At 45.5% G+C, this 17,589-nt stretch overlaps 2 protein-coding genes across 3 annotated transcripts in view; both read right to left on the bottom strand.

The window, feature by feature from the left end:
- Positions 1-59: 59 nt before the first annotated feature.
- LOC311227735 (uncharacterized protein) lies at positions 60-17,469 on the bottom strand. 2 transcript variants are annotated; one of them, XM_084313506.1, is made up of 7 exons: positions 17,298-17,469; positions 16,779-16,893; positions 16,563-16,667; positions 14,921-15,280; positions 6,850-6,969; positions 6,256-6,377; positions 60-954 (listed from the first exon to the last, which is right to left on the bottom strand). In XM_084313506.1, the coding sequence occupies exons 1-7, from the start codon at positions 17,442-17,444 to the stop codon at positions 892-894; spliced, it is 1,032 nt and encodes a 343-aa protein (XP_084169632.1). In that variant the 5' UTR covers positions 17,445-17,469; the 3' UTR covers positions 60-891. The 2 variants fall into 2 exon arrangements, with proteins under 2 accessions (XP_084169632.1, XP_084169633.1); XM_084313507.1 differs by lacking the exon at positions 14,921-15,280.
- Positions 17,470-17,589, bottom strand: part of LOC311242966 (uncharacterized protein) — a gene marked incomplete at its 3' end in the record, with an annotated part of 158,673 nt that continues 158,553 nt past the window's right edge. Inside the window, exon 26 of the mRNA XM_084332030.1 lies at positions 17,470-17,504. Coding sequence (XP_084188156.1) covers positions 17,470-17,504 — 35 coding nt within the window. The remainder of the gene's footprint in view (positions 17,505-17,589) is intronic.

The raw sequence follows: 17,589 nt of genomic DNA, 5'->3' as shown, positions 1-17,589 counted from the left end.
GTAACATAGTCCAGTATTGTCACATGTACATGAATAAAAACTCAAATTTATTTCTGTGTACATTATCTCTGTAATTACAGATTAGATCATAAACATAGTTCAATATTTCAACAAGAGGACTGAGCAAACTGTACAACATAAACAGTCAATGTTTTGGACCCTCATTTAAACAAGATGGCATCCAACACCCCAAGCCAATGTACCACTAGGGATGTGAGCAGGATAATTGCAGAAAAACTAGGGAACATTTATTCCACACATCTGATTTTGACCAATAATACTTAATGTATGTTATCCATACCGACTGTCACGGTTGACAACCTCCATCCAGGACATAAACATCTGACCCAGCAGCTGATGGAGGCCTAAACACACTGGAGGTAACATAGTCCAGTAACATCTCGTCACCTGCAGCAGAGAATAATGTGGACACATTTCACCTTGTTCCTCAGGACCTGATGACCTGCAGCTTTTTGGCTGGTTGCTCTATATTCTTTATTTCATGCCTCTGTAGTGGCTGGTGGATAACCTCTTGACAGCCAACGTATTTCTAGATGCAAAGCAGCATCTATATGACCGGCGATGTCACCAACATACATTCAGTAACTCAGTAACTCACTCATGGTTAGCCGCTCTGCACCTAGTGGAGACTCACAGGAACTGCACGTTGCATCTATGAAACTGTGTGTCCTTGTTCACAACGGAAAAGATTGACGGTTCAACAGCGGTTCAATTGATCACCTGCCAAAGTGGCTAGTAGTAGAATTGACTGATCAGTGTTTTGTTGGTGCTACTTCCAAGACTGATAAAAAATTAATCTCAGCATTAGCCCTCACAGTATTTCACGTGTGCCAAGTTTCAAGTTTAGTTTTTGAGTCGGTGGAGTCGTGGTCATTTGGAGGCGGAGCCCTGACTGGAACTTCCTGTTTGTTCTTGAAACTTCTGGAAATGTTTCTGGAAGGAGGAGAGAAGGAAAATGTCAGGGATGTTTGTGTTTCATGTTTATTTATGTCTGAGTGCATTAACTCAATGTGCGCCAGAGGTCACTGTGTACTGTGTGGTAAGAAGGCCACCGCTTTAAAGAATAGGGATACATGGCGGTGTTTGCAGGGCTCAAACGATATTAAATATCATAGCTATGGTCATGGATATAATAGTATTGCCCATTTGACATCGAGTATCTATCGTTCAATTTGTGAAAAATAAAATGTCATCCATACATTCCCGTCATATATTCATACTGGCCAATCGCGCCATTTTGAGATATCATCTCCAGCACCTACTGTGCGCGTGAAAAATTGCACATGCACGTCACTTGCACGTGACCACGCCTACTCCCGTGCGTGCCTCTACAAGACACAGGAAGTGGTCACGTCCACGCCCTTCCTTATTTTTTTCCATCCGTGGATCTGCTATATGCACTTCAACCAGGTGGAACGTTGTTACGAAGCAAAGGGAGAGATTACGCAATGTTGGACTTTCGCCAGAGGTTCGCCAGCCCCCGGACCCTTCTCGGAACGTCCGTCCTATACTGAACTTTCCTCGTCTCTTGGCAGTGGACCGATGGACTACGAGCGGCGTTTGGCAGTCGAGCCACGCCGCACTCAGGTAGGACAGACAACGCCAGGCGTTGGTACTAGCATATTCAATACTACTCGTTGTCTCGTGAGACGACCGGGCGATGTGTTGGCGCGGGGAGCTGGGTATTTGGATGAATGTGGTCAACATGACTCGTTGTTGAATGTTTTTCCAATTATCCTGGCGCTGTTTTTGGGGCGCCGTTCCCATGTCCGTCGGGACTGTCTCCAGTTTTCCCTCCGCTTAACCATTTCATTGCTGACGGTCAATCGGTGTCTAATGTTGGGGGTTTGGCTGAGGCCTATTTACCCTTTACACGGGTGGATGGTCTGACGACAGGGCCCAGGACAGGTGTGCCGTGCTTAGAGAAGCGGGTGGCATCGGTTCTTTGCCCTGGCATGGTAGAACGGTATCCCGCCCGGAAGCCGACTCCAACGGTATCCCGGCCCGGCAGGTGACTGAGTGGGCTGATGAAGCTTATACCGCCGCAGTACAGAATTTAGCAGCAACTAATAACATTGCTCAATTGGCTGCTTTTCTGTCAAAAATGGTGTCGGGTGGTGGGGCCTTAGGGCCAGCCAACGTCAAAACCATCGCGCGAGGTAACTTTTGAGGTTATTCAGCTTTTGACCCAGCCGCAAGCTATAACCGCAGGGAGGGCTAGGATGCTGTCGACGCTTGTTCACAGGCATCTTTGTTTGGAGCAATCTCCCCTTGAGGAGAGGAGAGTTCTCCTCCTCAGGGCTCCCCTCTCCGCAGATGGACTTTTTGGTCTGTCCACAGAGGCGCGGGCGGTATTTGACCGGGGCCCCACGCCGCCCCACGCCGCCCCACACCACGCAGCCAGAGGTGAGAGCACGGCCACCATGTGTCCCCCGCCTGGGATAACCTGGACACAAAGAGAACAGGTTGTCACGGTGCGACAGCCTCGGCGGCCGAGGGATCGGCTATATTAGATGGGCACGCCCTGAAAAACCGTTGCCATCTAGCTATGTCTAGCACGCTCTCCGGTCACTCCCCCCCGCTACACTACGGGACTCAAGGCTCTGATTTGTCCCCTTTGGCTGCGGGCCGCATTCTTCCAGTGAAGCGCAAGCGGCCCCACATAGAGCTTCTCATGGAGACAGGGGCTGACACCCAGCTGCTAGCTAGGCCTGGGTCTGTCTATGAGAATGCTGTGCCGTCAGGAGGCTCCCACGCCACACGTCCTGCATCTGTGTTTGGTGAGCCTGGTGTTGTATCTGACGACGGAGCAGGGTTCCCTGTATCTAAAAATGTTTGTCAGCCCAGCCCCACCCTCGCAAGGCTGGGTATAACGTTAGTGCCTCCCCCGTCCGGACTTACAATCCTAGCAGCGGTAGTGAGTCAGGCACGCGTAATTTGGGTGGTAGTAATATCACTACAGGGCTACGGTGTGTAGGGACTCACCCTATCGGGCAGCGTGGGGACCACACACCATGCATGTCCAGCTGCAGAGCAGGCTGTCCCCAGCAAGCTAAGCTGGGAAGATGCTCAGTGGGGGAGCCTCATTCACCGGGGGTGATGATCGCTCCCCCCGTATCAGACCGCCCCTTTCTGTCGGGGTCCCCACTTGGGTGAGATTGCCCCACCGCGCGAGACACCCTGCTCGCGCGGTTAGCGAGACCAGGGTTTGCAATGCACAGTGGGAGGGACCGGGCCACCTATCTACGATTCCTAGCGGACCAGCGCCAGTTGGCTGCGGGGGCGCTTTGGGATTATCACCACGTATGGTTACAGAAGTGCCATATGTCGCGTGGATGGAGAGAACGCTGAGGGCGGGGCTTGTGTTGCAGTTTGCACACCCCCACCCTCCGTTTTCGGGTTTGGTACAGACTCTATTGTCAGGGTCCGCGGCAGTGACAGCCCTGGCCGAAGAGATTCGTTCTCTGGTGGCGAAGCAGGCCGTCGTCGTGGTCCCAAGGGAGGACGCGATGAGTGGTGTTTACTCCCGGTATTTTCTGGTGCCCAAGAAATCGGGAGGTGTCAGGCCCATACTGGACCTGTCTGCGTTCAATCGGTTGATTGTGGCGAGAAGGTTCAGAATGTTGACCGTCAAACACCTGTTAAGCGCTGTCAGAGTGGGCGACTGGTTCACCTCCATAGACCTGAAGGATGCGTATTTTCACATCCCGATCTTCCCTCCTCACAGGAGATACCTACGCTTCCGGTTTCAGGGCATAGCGTACGAGTACCAGAGGCTGCCGTTCGGCTACTCTCTGGCTCCTCCGCGCTAGGACTGCGCTAGGACCTCTACGTCGTCAGGGGATACGAATTTTATTCTACCTCTACGACATTCTGGTCCTCAGCCGGTCAGAGGAGATCGCCAGGTCTCATACCAGGCAGGTGGTGGAATTCCTCACCAGTCTGGGTTTGGACGTGGACGTGCCCACTTCCTGTGTCTTGTAGAGGCACGCACGGGAGTAGGCGTGGTCTGGTCACGTGCAAGTGACGTGCATGTGCAATTTTTCACGCGCACAGTAGGTGCTGGAGATGATATCTCATAATGGCAGAGCTCAGCCAGTATTCAGATAACTAGGGTTATAGGATAACCTTCGTTTTATACTGTGGTGAATATGAGTATAGTTTTAGAGTAATCCTGTCTAATCCCAGGAAACGGCGCTATGCAGCGTTTAGTGCATTTCACTCAAAACCGTGCCGTTTCTCGCCTGTATCAACAATCAATCTGAAATCAACGCTATATTATAGGTATTATGTTTCATCATGAATGCATGAAAGGGTGGGGTGGTCATTTTTCCATGATTTGATCGCCACACACACACATTACACACATACGGTCACACATCCATATATACGCTTTTGGATCGTTTTCCCTTTTTTTCCCCGATTTGAATATCCTATTCAATGTCAGGGACGCGTGAATACTTTCCCCAAGGTGGTTGTCCTTCCTCGTTCGGTTTGCGCGGCCTGATTGGGCGCTGAGAGAAGCGTCAGTGGCCAATCGTGTTAGCCCTACTATCGCCTAACTCGCTACCGCCGTGCACAATATACTAAAACTAACTATCGCCTAACTCGCTACCGCCGTGCACAATATACTAAAACTAACTATCGCCTAACTCGCTACTGCCGTGCACAATATACTAAAACTAACTATCGCCTAACTCGCTACCGCCGTGCACAATATACTAAAACAGATTTTTACAGCCTAACGTTAATATAGAGAGATGAAAACAATACGTTATTTATATTGATGTGATGTCGATTGATATGAATAGCGCGTTACGTTAATATAGAGAGATGAAAACAATACGTTATTTATATTGATGTGATGTCGATTGATATGAATAGCGCGTTACGTTAATATAGAGAGATGAAAACAATATGAGGAAATGGGCTGTGGAACTGAAGGACTTGGGCTGTGGAACTGAAAGCTAGGTGCAACGCGATTGGGCGCTGAGAGAAGCGTCAGTGGCCAATCAGGCCGCGCAAACCGAACGCGGAAGGACAACCACCTTGGGGAAAGTATTCACGCGTCAGGGACTTGTATGTTGCTGTTAAAAGGCATACTGGGACTCCGAAGGTGCAGTACCGGCCAGATCCTGCTAGTAGGCAGTATCGAGAGTGCAGTAAACCCTGTTCCAGACCGGGTGCTACGTTTAAACTGCTCCGGACGGACTTTTCTAGTAATGGGAAACCTAGGGCTTCACCTGATCACATTGAATAGTTTTCGGGACCCCCGATCCATATGTTGTGGTGGGTTATGTCGTGGACCAGATGGACATAGGATGGACCAGATGGCGATCAAATAATTGGAATATTCTTTTTGGAATACCACCGACCACAGGTAAGGACAATCTGACGTCAATTTGAGCTTGATCGTGCAAGGTTATCATACCCATCCCCCTGATCAGCGTGTGTTGTGGTAATAACGAATGACGTTACTCGCAATCAAATAATCAGAAACGACCCCCCTCCCCCTTTCATGCATTCATGATGAAACATAATACCTATGATATAGATTTGATTTGAAAATAGTAGCGTGTCCAGGGACAAAACGCCAATGGTTTTAGTAGAATTCACGTTGCGCCCTGGCTGTAGCCAGCCTCCCAGGAGTTAGCCCGGATCATTCCGAAATTATACTCATTCACCACGGGATAACGCGTGAACGTATTCATGAAAAAATGTATTCTTTTTTGCATCCTGAACGGAAGATAGTTACTGTCAAATGACCATGGTATTGTATCCATAGCTATAATATAAAATATAGATTTAGCTCTACAAACAACGTGACGCACAGTGAAACTATGTAATGGAAAGCTGGCCCAGCTATAGCTAGATGGGGAAATCAAATGGCCGTGAATGTGTTAATACTAGAATGTGTTTCATCATGTTGTCATGTTGTTTACTTATATCTGTTCATGCATACTATAATGTGTTTAATGTTAGTTTGTGCATACTAGAATGTGTTTCATGTTTATTTATATCTGTTCATGCATACTAGAATGTTTGTTTATTTGCATCTGTGTGCATGCATACTACTGTAAAAGTTGAGTGAGTGAGTGTGTGTGTGAGTGAGTGCATGTGTGTATATGTATGAGGTTAACACAGTGGACTTTTTTGTCCTTTCACTATGATTGTGTGTGTGTGTGTGTGTGTGTGTGTGTGTGTGTGTGTGTGTGTGTGTGTGTGTGTGTTTACCTCCGCATTTTGGTAATGTCTCTGGCTGCCACAGTGGAGTTTCTTGGCAGAACTTTCGCTCCCATAGAACATAGAACACAGATTACAGAAAAACCCTGTCTTAGGAACCACAAACTCCATACCTGAAGGGAGGGAGAGAGAAGAGAAGAGAAGAGAGGAGAGGAGAGGAGGAGAGGAGAGCAGGGTGAGAGAAAGTGAAAGTGAATCAGTGACCAATAGTTCAGTTTGTAAGTGATGACATGTGTGTATTTAGGCAACAGGCAGACAGTGAAGTGTAGTAGATGCATATTAACCCTCTCAGTACTAAGGCATTAACCCTCTCAGTACCAGGGCATTAACCCTCTCAGTACCAGGGCATTAACCCTCTCAGTACCACCGGCAATATGGCTGACATACACTTCTGGGACATGTTGTGAATAAAGTTAATTGCAAGCTCAGAGTGAATGTGTGTATGTGTGTGTGTGTGTATGTGTGTGTATGTGTGTGTGTGTGTGTCTGTGTATGTGTGTGTGTGTGTGTATGTGTGTCTGTCTGTGTGTGCGTGTGTATGTGTGTGTGTGTGTGTATGTATGTATGTGTGTATGTGTGTCTCACCAACAGGATTATTGAGTCTAAAGGGAGGCATCTTGAAGTCAGCTGGGAAGTCTATAAACTGAGAACGAGACCTCTTAGCATCTGAGGACGAGACCTCCTCCCTTCTCTGTTTACTAACGTCTAGAGAGAGAGAGAGGGAGAGAACAGACAGGATGAGACATTTGAGAGTAAATGAGACAGGAGAGAGAGAGAGAGAGAGAGAGAGAGAGAGAGAGAGAGAGTAAACAAGACATGATGAGATGCAGAGAGAATAAGTCAGGATGAGAGATACAGAGAGAGTAAATAAGACAGGATGAGAGATACAGAGAGAGTAAATAAGACAGGATGAGAGATACAGAGAGAGAGTAAATAAGACAGGATCAGAGATAGAGAGAGAGTAAATAAGACGGGATGAGGGATAGAGAGAGAGAGTAAGGGGGCTTTCACACTAGCCATTCGGGGTCGAATCAGAGCACGATCGCACCAAAATAGAGTGTGATGAGAACGCTCCCCCCCCCCCCCCCGTCACCGGGGACGCTGATTCGCTCCAAGACGGGACCGCTGGAATAGGTGGTCTCGGGTGCGCGCCAGTGTCCCCGCCGACGGAGCGGGGCGTGGTGTGCAATCAAACCTGTAATGCTTTCATGCTTGCTTGAATTTTGGGCAGATAAAAACATACAGCAACAACTGGACAATACCCACAAAAACTATATTTATTGGCAATTTGGCGAGTTCAGACCTCAACCAAACAAGCCTGTTGAGCCTCACGGCTCAGTGGATCGAATAATTATTGCCCAAAACGTAAGCTGTAAAAGATAAGCTAAAACCCAAAGCCACTTATTCTGAGATGATAATTCATGTATCTGGATAACCAATGCACGGATTTTGTCGAGGCAGGTAGTGTTATTTCGGGAAAATTGATATCTATAGTCTGGTGTATTTTTCTACCATAAAAAATGGAGGCTGTAATAATTATTATTGCTCGAGAGTCTCTATGAATAATAATAATTAGAGCCTCCATCTTTCATGGACGAAAAATACACCAGACTATAGATATCAATTTCCCTGAAATAACGCTACCTGCCTCAACAAAATCCGTTCATTGGTTATCCAGATACAGATGAATTAGCATCTTAGAATAACAAATAACACGTAAAAGACAAACACAACATCCAATTTGGCTTTTCTCCAGCACGACCAGCACGTCTTTAGTTGGATTGGCAGGCATGTCTAATAATGCTGTTATTAGAAAATGTGCGTGCATGGGTACAACAGATCAGTCAACAATGTCGAGCTAAAAGTGAAGAAGAACCAAGGTTACTATACCTATTTCAATCCCTACCTATATTAATACCACAAAAACAATTTAGGGAATGGGATAGACAGATATCAAGATTCATTTGGGGGGGGAAAAGGCCAAGGATCAGATATGTGACTCTACAATTACCAAAGGAGAAAGGAGGGATGGCAGTACCCAGTTTAGAAAGCTACAGTATTACTATGCAGCACAGCTTAGAACAGTAGCATGCTGGTGCAATGTGAACTATGAGGCCAAATGGAAAGATATAGAAACCAAAAGAGAGGGATTCAAAGTGCAGGCACTGATAGGAGATAGGGAGCTGTTCAGAAGACAGGAACAACTACTAGATCCAATTACCAGATTCACTATAAACATATGGAACACAATAGTAAAGAAATACAAGCTAGAAAAAGAGTCTAAGATACTGAGATGGATAGCACACGACAACAAATTCAGACCAGGGATAGAAGACCATGGGTTCAAGAGGTGGGAACGGGGGAGTATAACAGCAATGTGCACGATGACAGAAGGAGGGGAGATGCAGACACAATACAAAAATTGAAAGAAATATACGGACTAGAGAATAGGGACCACTTTAGATATTTACAGATTAGGGACTACTATAACAAGGAAATAAAGCAAGATAGAGACAAAGAACAGAATGGGGTAATTAAGATAATGGTAAAGTCATACGAAGGACGGAAGGGGAGGGTGATATCAGCACTATATCAGGCAATAATGGACAGTAAGGGAAATACAACATTGTATGTAAAAGAAAAGTGGGAAAGAGAGTTGGAAATAGAGATAACAGAGGAGGAATGGTATGACACATGTAAGACACAACAAACAACCACAGGATCAAGGATATGGAGGGAGTTTGGGTGGAAAAATATAATTAGATACTTTATAACACCAGAAATACAGGGCAATTACACACCAGCAAAGAAAACATGTTGGAGGGAGTGTGGACAGGAAGGGGCGAACCATACACACATATTCTGGGGATGTCAGAAGATAAGGCACTACTGGGAAGAGATAGGATGGATAATAAATGAAATAATAGGATACGAAATACCCCAGGGAGGCCAAGTGTTGTATTTGGGGAATCTGTCACAGGAAGGAATCCAAGGGGAAGACAAATATTTGATTAAGATATTGATAGTGGCAGCCAAGAAAGCTTTAACTAAACTGTGGTACAAGGTAGAAGTGCCGACAAAGGATCAATGGATAGAGTTGGTAGAGGGGATACAGGAAATGGAGAGAATCACACATCTGCTGAGGCTGCAAGAAGAAAAGTTTGAATGGAAATGGAGAAAATGGGAAGAATACAGGAGGGGAAGTAACGACATCACAGAGGTTTGAAAAGGATACAAGGAAATGAATAAAAATGTAAATAAATAATGCAAATGTAGAATGGACCGAAGGACCCATGTCACACTTTTTCTTTACAAATTTTTTGTCTATTTGTTTTAATTTATGTACTGTGTATTGTTTATGAATGTTGTCTATGTATGTTGTTGAAAAAATGAAAATAAAAATGTAAGTTTAAAAAAAAAAAAAGTGAAGAAGATGAGGCTTCAATATCTTTTCCGTGGTTTCGTGGTTTGATGCAGTGGACAGTATAATCGGCCAAAACCAACCAGTGATCCCTCCGTTGTTTAATCACTACCCACAGTAATGTGGTCGGTTAGCCCATCCAAAGCAAGGGAGCCCGACGTTGTGACTAGTTGTGTTCAGTGGGACTTATAGCGATCAAGTATATATGCATATTATCTTTTACGTTGTTCGTTATATGTTTTGTCTATCTGTCTGTAATCTATGTGGTTAGTGCCATAATGTTTTTAGTGTAGGAAAAGTATCCAAATTCCCGCCTGTATCTAACCCATCGTGTAGATAATGCTGGTACATTACTTCCTGAGGTACAGCGAAAATGTCCCGTGTAACTGTTTTGGTTAATTCAGAAATATATAGACTAGGGCGGTCAGGTGGCGTAACGGAGATTGCGTTCGTCACCAACCCCGGAGCGGCTGGATTCGCCTGTTCGAATCCAGCTCACAGCTCCGGCGTTGTCACCAGCTTGGCTGGCCGTTCACACTAATACAATTGGCAGTATTAGAGGGTGGGAGAAGCTGGCGGGGTGGGTCCGGGTCGTTGTAAACAGCGACTCCTACAGTTCGGTCTGGGCGCCTGCTAAGCGCGGATATGATCTAAGTGGGATAGTGTGATCCTTCCACACGCTACGCCCTCTCAGTGAGAATCCGCGCTGCCAGGTGAAAGAAGCGGTTGATTGGCTGGACGTGTGTCGGAGGAAGCACGTGGTAGCCTCCACTCTCCCAGACCGACTGTGGGGGGTAAGTGCGCAGCGACCAGGAAGGGGATTGGGAATTGGCATAACGACTAACATTGGGATGGGAGAAAATCGGAGGAAAAAGGAGGGGGAAAAAGATCAATAAAAAAAAAAAAATATATATATATATAGACTATAGAGAGTTGCTCTCCTCAATTGTGCCTGGGAGCGAACCAAGACTGCAGTGTGTACGCAAACCAAAGGGGGGAGAGGGAGGGGGGGGAGGGTTTGCACTCGAGGACGGAGCGAGGACGGAGCGGAGCACCCGTTCCTAATGAGAAGACACCCTAAATAAGACCGGATGAGAGATACAGAGAGAGTAAATAAGACAGGATGAGAGATACAGAGAGAGAGTAGATGAGGTGAGAGGGGGGAGGGAGGAACAGAAAGTGAGAGGGATGAGAGAAGGAATGAGATGGTCCATTGAAATGATACTGTAATTCAGTATAAAGTTGAACCTTTTGAACACGAGAGTGATACTACACAGCTCCCGACACCTGTTTACAACATTCCATCGTTGATATGCCTGCTGTAAAAACATTTCCCCCTCGAATGTCTTAGTTATACTGTGCTGTCTGAACAGTCTTGTGTTTGCAATTGGGTAACGTACAATTGGGTAAATTGGATGTTAACAATTTGAGGGCCAGCTATTACCCTCATCCCTGTCGTCAATGCGCCAGCTTTCCAGTGCCTATTTTCACTGTGCGTCACTATGTTTGCAGAGCTATATCTATAATCTATATTATAGCTATGGAGACAATACTATGGCTCATTTGACAGTCACTATCTCTCGTCCAACATGTCAAAAATAGTAAATTTCTTCATGTATACGTTTGCGTGTTATCCCGTGGTGAATATTGTATAGTTTCAGAGTGATCCGGGCAAATTCCTGAAAAGCTGAGTTATGGAGCGCTATGTGAATTTAGCTAAAGTCGTTCGCGTTGCTCGCCTGGACACGTTACTATTTCAAAATCAAAGGTATATAATAGGTATTATGTTTCATCATGAATGCATTCCAAGGTGCTCGGATGAACTGTTTAACTTGCACGGTTCCAAATTCTCCACCCGGATCATATACAATGTAACACAGTGTGAAATAAGGTTTCAAAGGGTAGGCGATACTGCCACCTAGCAGGATTCGGCCGGTATTGCACTCTCGGGGTCTCAGAATGAGTTCCAATCGTAACACAGAGGTCCGTGAGAATGTATAGGATATTAAAATCGAAAAAAAGAAAAAACTATCTAAAAACGTAATATTACGTTTCTGGCGCTCAACGGTTGGCGAGCAAACGCGTAATATTACGTGATTGGCCGTGAATGAGTTAAGAGGTTTATGTTGTGTTTCTTTTTCAAATGTAACAAAGAGTAAAGACCTTAACCCTATCAAAACAGCAGTCAAAGTGTATATTTTCATTTTTACCGATGTTTTTAAGATTGACCGAAAAAAAAAAAAAATGCTAATTGTGGCTCTTATCGTAAAACCGTGAGGAAATGACTTTTTCCATATCCATAGATGTATGATTTGGCCATAATAAGGTCAAGGTCAAGTTCAAGGTCAAATATGAATTTATAATTAAAATGGATTATAATTATTATATCCTTTTTTTAATTATGTTTTTGGTAGATTTTTATTGTTTTTACTACCGGGCAGGCTGGTAGAGAGAGAGAGAGAGAGAGAGAGAGGAAGAACGGGAGACAGAGCGGGGGGAAGACATTCGGCAAAGGATGCCGGGTCCGGGAATCGAACGCGGGTCGGCCGCATCGCGATGCAGCACGTTACATGGTTCGCAACTTGGGCGCCCAAGATTATAATTTATTACTGTATCTACAAATCCTTCTGTTTAATCATCTTTGTTTTATTAATTTGCTTAGATTTTCTGTACACTTGATCTCAAGAAGGTGCTGAATTGTAAACATGGTGTTATTCACCGGCACAGATGCAAAAAAAATCATAATTTATATTCTCCTTTTTTCATTACAATTTACTCAAGCCTAGTAACAGACACAATATTTCTGACACTGGGAATACATACCCCCAGGTCCCTAGATGTTCCTAGATACATGCAAATTGACCTTCTAGAAGTGGAGCAATCTTCTATTTACCTGTACATGTACCTTTAGGCGAAATTTCTGAAAATAGGTTAAGTATTTAAGTATACAGGTTAAGTATTTCATGTTCGCTGTTGTCCATTTAGGCCTCAGTCATCTTATCAACCAGGAAATACTCATGTGAAACCGACGATGCAGTATGGCAAGAAAAACTCACCACCTGCGGACGGGTGTCCCCCAGGGCTCGGTCCTAGGACCCCTTCTCTTCTCTCTCTACACTAAATCACTGGGTAACATTATCACGTCTCATGGCTTCTCGTATCATTGTTATGCCGATGATACTCAACTTTTCCTCTACTTCCCTCCCTCAGATATCCATGTCTCTGAGCGGATCTCGGCCTGTCTGTCCGACATCTCCGCCTGGATGACGACCAACCACCTCAAACTGAACCTAAGCAAAACAGAATTGCTCCACCTGCCGGCCAAATCCTCCCCCCTGACCGACCTTTCCATCACAGTCGAGAATGCAGCTGTGACTGCGTCCCCGACCGCCAAGAACCTTGGTGTTGTCCTCGACGACCAGTTGAACTTCTCTGCTGACATCGCAGCGACAACCAGAACCTGCAGATTCCTCCTGAGCAACGTCAGAGGATCCGCCCCTTCCTGACAAAAGAAGCCACCCAACTCCTCGTCCAATCAACAGTCATGTCCCGCCTCGACTACTGCAACGCACTGCTCGCTGGCCTCCCGGCCACCGCCACCAAGCCTCTTCAACTCGTTCAAAACGCAGCGGCCCGCCTGATCTCAAACCTACCGAAGTCGGCCCATGTCACCCCACTTCTTAGGGACCTGCACTGGCTCCCCATTGCTGCACGTATCCCCTTGAAGGCCCTCGACCTAGCATACCATGCGGCAAAGGGAACCTCTCCCGCCTACCTCCGGTCAATGGTCTCTAACTACACACCCTCAAGACCCCTATGCTCTGCACCTTCTGGCCGCCTCAGACCTACTCCTATCCAAGCTCCGGGAGGGTCATCAAAGAGAAGCCGCCTATTCTCAGTCCTTGCCCCACAATGGTGGAATGAACTACCCACCCCAGTTAGGACAGCCGAATCCCGTCCAATCTTTCGCCGTCGACTAAAGACGCACTTCTTCAACCAGTATCTGAAATAATGAAGGGGGAAAAAAATAAAAAATCTAACCCTAACTAACCTTACTGTCATGCACTACTTGTCCTAATAAACTAACCTACACTGTAACACGCAACACTTTGATGAACATTGTTACTCAGCTGACAGAGTTGTACCCTTCTTGCTGTCTCGTCATACAGAACTTGTAAGTCACTTTGGATAAAAGCGTCAGCTAAATGTAAATGTAAATGTATATTGGGAATCTAAATGGTGACATTCAAAAAAAGATTAAAACTGTATAAGAATGGTTCTAGATCGTACTTTAAAACAGCATAGATAGTCGGTAAATAGTCGACATATCTGCCCGTTGGTGCAAAATACTTTTCACATGGTGGTGGCTTCGAAGGCTACAACCCCTGAACTGACACAGCTAAGGAGTTAGCGTAGCGTTGTACTGATCTATGTACCAAGACAATTATTTGGTACATATTTCCCCTAATTTAGTTGTTATGCTAATTCCCTCCTGGTCCAGCTACTTCTTTTCACCCGACAGCTAGGAGCTTCACTGGGAGTGCGCGATGCCCAGCCACAACCCCGGATCTGTTAATTACAACCACATGATGGTTCCTAAGCAGGGATGTGATCAGGGATATGATACGTGTAGTATTTCCAAAGTTCACCGTTTGGCGGAACAAGAAATTTGAAATTAGACATTTATTGGAAGGATAAACCCCTTGAGATATGCTATCTCGTTTTCGAGGGGGTCCTTAAAGATGGCTGCTCTGGCCAGAAATCACATCACTCTCAGACTGCCGACTTAATGTTAGCAGCCCAAAAAACACAAATTCCCTCTTTTAATCCTCTCTCCCATTGTGTTCTGTTGTCATGGCGTATTTCAGAGAAAATTCACATCGGTAGAGTCTGCACCGGTCATCTGGACTGCGGTCTGTTGTACGTTCCTGCCCCGGTCCCAATGTGAGGACCAATATATGGCAAAAGAGTATGCAGGGAACATTGATCTGTTCATTTAACTAGGATCATGAAGAGCCGATAAGAGAAGGTTTCATGTTCTAGTATTGAGACACTGTAATGCCTGATTGAGACCTTTTATGTCATGGAGGCCTCAGCTTGCATTTCTAATGGCAGGCATAACGCCTGGCGGAGATTTGCACTCCACTGATTTCCATTTTTAATGAGCACAATAAAAAAGAAAAGTACTTTTATAGAGAAAATCATACTTCTATCATGTATTGAATCTCTCTCTACCTTTGAGAGCAGCTCTAGCCTGGTCTTCTGTCTCCATCCCTCCATCCGAGGTCTGGTTCTCAGGGGGATGAGGCTGCTGGTCCTGCCCAGTAGAGGAGGCATCGATGCTGGGTCGGTTTTCCCCCACCTCAGCCTCTTTGATCTGTTTTTCTGTGAGAGAGGCTTGTTTTGTGGGAGAGGCTTGTTGTTTTGTGAGAGGGGCTTGTTGTTTTGTGAGAGGGGCTTGTTGTTTTGTGGGAGAGGCTTGTTGTTTTGTGAGAGGGGCTTGTTTTGTGGGAGAGGCTTGTTTTGTGGGAGGCTCCTCCTTTTCCTCTTTCTCTTCCTTCATGGTCCCACGTTTTCCTCTAGTCGACTGCCTCACTGATGAAGAACGGAAAGAGGAAGGAAGAGAGGAAGAATAAACGTACACCAAGGGTTTAGGTTGTCGGGATGACTGCATGTGTGTGTGTGTGTGTGTGTTAGTGATGTGCATCTCCATCACTGAGGCCGATGCGATGCGCATCTCGATACGGTGCCAACGATACGATACATTAACGATACATTTTAAGCACCGGGCGATGCGATACGATTCACCCGCTGTTGACATACGATACGATTATATACGATTTGATTCAACATAATGCGATTTCGGGGCGATACGATGCGATTCAACACGATGCAAAATAATGATACAATTTTATGGTATGACAGAGGATTTGGTTGTATTCCTTATATGCAGCTTATATTATTATTAAAAATAAAATAATCTACTGTAAGACAATTTATATAAAAACTCTTGGGTGCCTAAGAAGACTTTTGCATAGTACTGTGTTTTCTATCCACTTTAGCTAAAAACACACACACACAATAATAATAATCACACACAAAGGGATAATGGCTTATAGCAGACTTAATGATTTTATAATATTTCAGATAATGAAATTAAATGTTTATCATCAACTATCCAATTAGTATTTATATTGTAACGTTTGGCCACTTTAAATCATTGAACAGAGAGAGAGAGAGAGAGAGAGAGAGAGAGAGAGAGAGAGAGAGAGAGAGAGCGTTTGAGCGTTCTGATGCTCCGTAGCTGAGCAGGATTGCATTTTGTCAACACAGTTGGAACCTGGAGGAAGAGATATAAGGAAACGAATTGCCAATAAATGTGAAGTTATCTTTGAACCTGTTGTCAAGCGTCTTCAATATACCCCCCCCCCCTCCTCACTAATGGAACTGGTGTTGCAGAGTCACGTTAGTTAGTTAGTTAGTTAGACACTGTAGTTTAGCGTTAGCTGAACGGCTAACTGGCGTTAGCCAGAGGCTACTAGCGTTAGCCAGTTGATCAATTCTATTCATGTCTCCTCCTCGACTTCCACTGTTTGTTGTTGATAACTGTGACGCGGCTCTCGCCTTCTGTAGTAGCGAAGCAATAGTATCTGCTGTGTGCAGTCACAGTGCACTGCTGACAGAAGTGGATGAGAGGAAATTATATGAATGCATCGGTTTTTGACCGATGCAAAGACGCTACAACAAGATGCATCGCGAGCCTGAATTGTAGCCGATGCGGACTTATTCCACCGGTGCACTCGCATCGTGAACGTTTATGCCGGCGCACCGATGCAAATCGATGAATCGTCACATCACTAGTGTGTATGTGTGTTACCAGGGGTCAGTCTTCCTCTCTTCTTGAGTCTTCCTCCTCTCCTGGTTGTTACCACCTCCTCTTCTTCTCCGACCTCATCAACAGTAACACAATTCATCCTTTCCTCTGAAGAGAGACAGAGAGATGGAGACACAGGAAGAGGGTTAAGAGGGATGAGTCATACTGAAAGGACAAAGAAAGTTCACTGGGGAAACTTCAACCACCACACACACACACCTGTGTGGTCAGTGCTAAGCTTGCGTTTAGCAGTGCTGGACGTTTTCTTCGCACGTCCCTCCTTTGTCTTCTCCTCTTCTTCATTTCCTACCGCCTCATCTAGAGTCACCAGAGTCTACAGAGAGAGAGAAATACAGAAAGACAACAGAGAGAAAGAGAACTTAAAAACCAAAGCCCAGGTGGAAGTTATTTTGTGATGTGGCTTAAATGGATTCATAGTTCAACAAATCAGCTTTTTAAAATGGTTGGAAAAGTGACATGGAAACAAACAATCCACGCTACAGAGACATGGAAACAAACCACCCATGCTACCTTCAAACTAAAGATACATACACACCGTCTTCAAACTAAAGACACATCCACGCTGTCTTCAAACTAAAGATACATCCACACTACCTTCAAACTAAAGACACATCCACGCTACCTTCAAACTAAAGATACATTTTTTATTCTGAACACCAAGTAAAGAAATTAAATACAATTAATTAAACCAGTGAGATAACAGAAGTACTTCCTGACCTCAGGGTTGAAGGTAGCGCCTGATTCGTCCTCCTGGCTGGGTGGGAGTGGCTCCATGGTGCTCGGTCCTGTCCCTCCCTCCTCCTCTACAATCTCATCCAGGGTGATCAGTACCTGAAGATCTCCCTCCATCACCCCTCCATCCATCCTTCCACTCCTCTCCACTCCTTCTTCAACCACCTCTCCACCAGGCTCGTCTGCTCCCACCTCATCCAGAGTCACCAGTCCCTCCGGATCCACCTCTTCTTTGTCTATCCCTCTCTCCTTCCCTCTCCTCCTCCCTCCTCCTCCT

Source organism: Notolepis coatsorum (assembly GCF_963971535.1).
Source record: "Notolepis coatsorum genome assembly, chromosome: 1".
Lineage (NCBI taxonomy): Eukaryota > Metazoa > Chordata > Actinopteri > Aulopiformes > Paralepididae > Notolepis > Notolepis coatsorum.
Note: the sequence above shows the minus strand (reverse complement) of the source record. Positions and strands in the feature narration are given on the sequence as shown.

What these genes read in the sequence shown, in the direction of transcription:
- LOC311227735 (XM_084313506.1), bottom strand. Translation starts at nt 17,444, where the DNA reads ATGGATGGAGGGGTGATGGAGGGAGATCTTCAGGTACTGATCACCCTG. An exon ending in GCGCTACCTTCAACCCTGAG is followed by an intron (nt 16,894 to 17,297) that starts GTCAGGAAGTAC and finishes CTCTCTCTGTAG; the next exon opens with ACTCTGGTGACTCTAGATGA. An exon ending in GACATTACCAAAATGCGGAG is followed by an intron (nt 955 to 6,255) that starts GTAAACACACAC and finishes TCCTCCTTCCAG; the next exon opens with AAACATTTCCAGAAGTTTCA.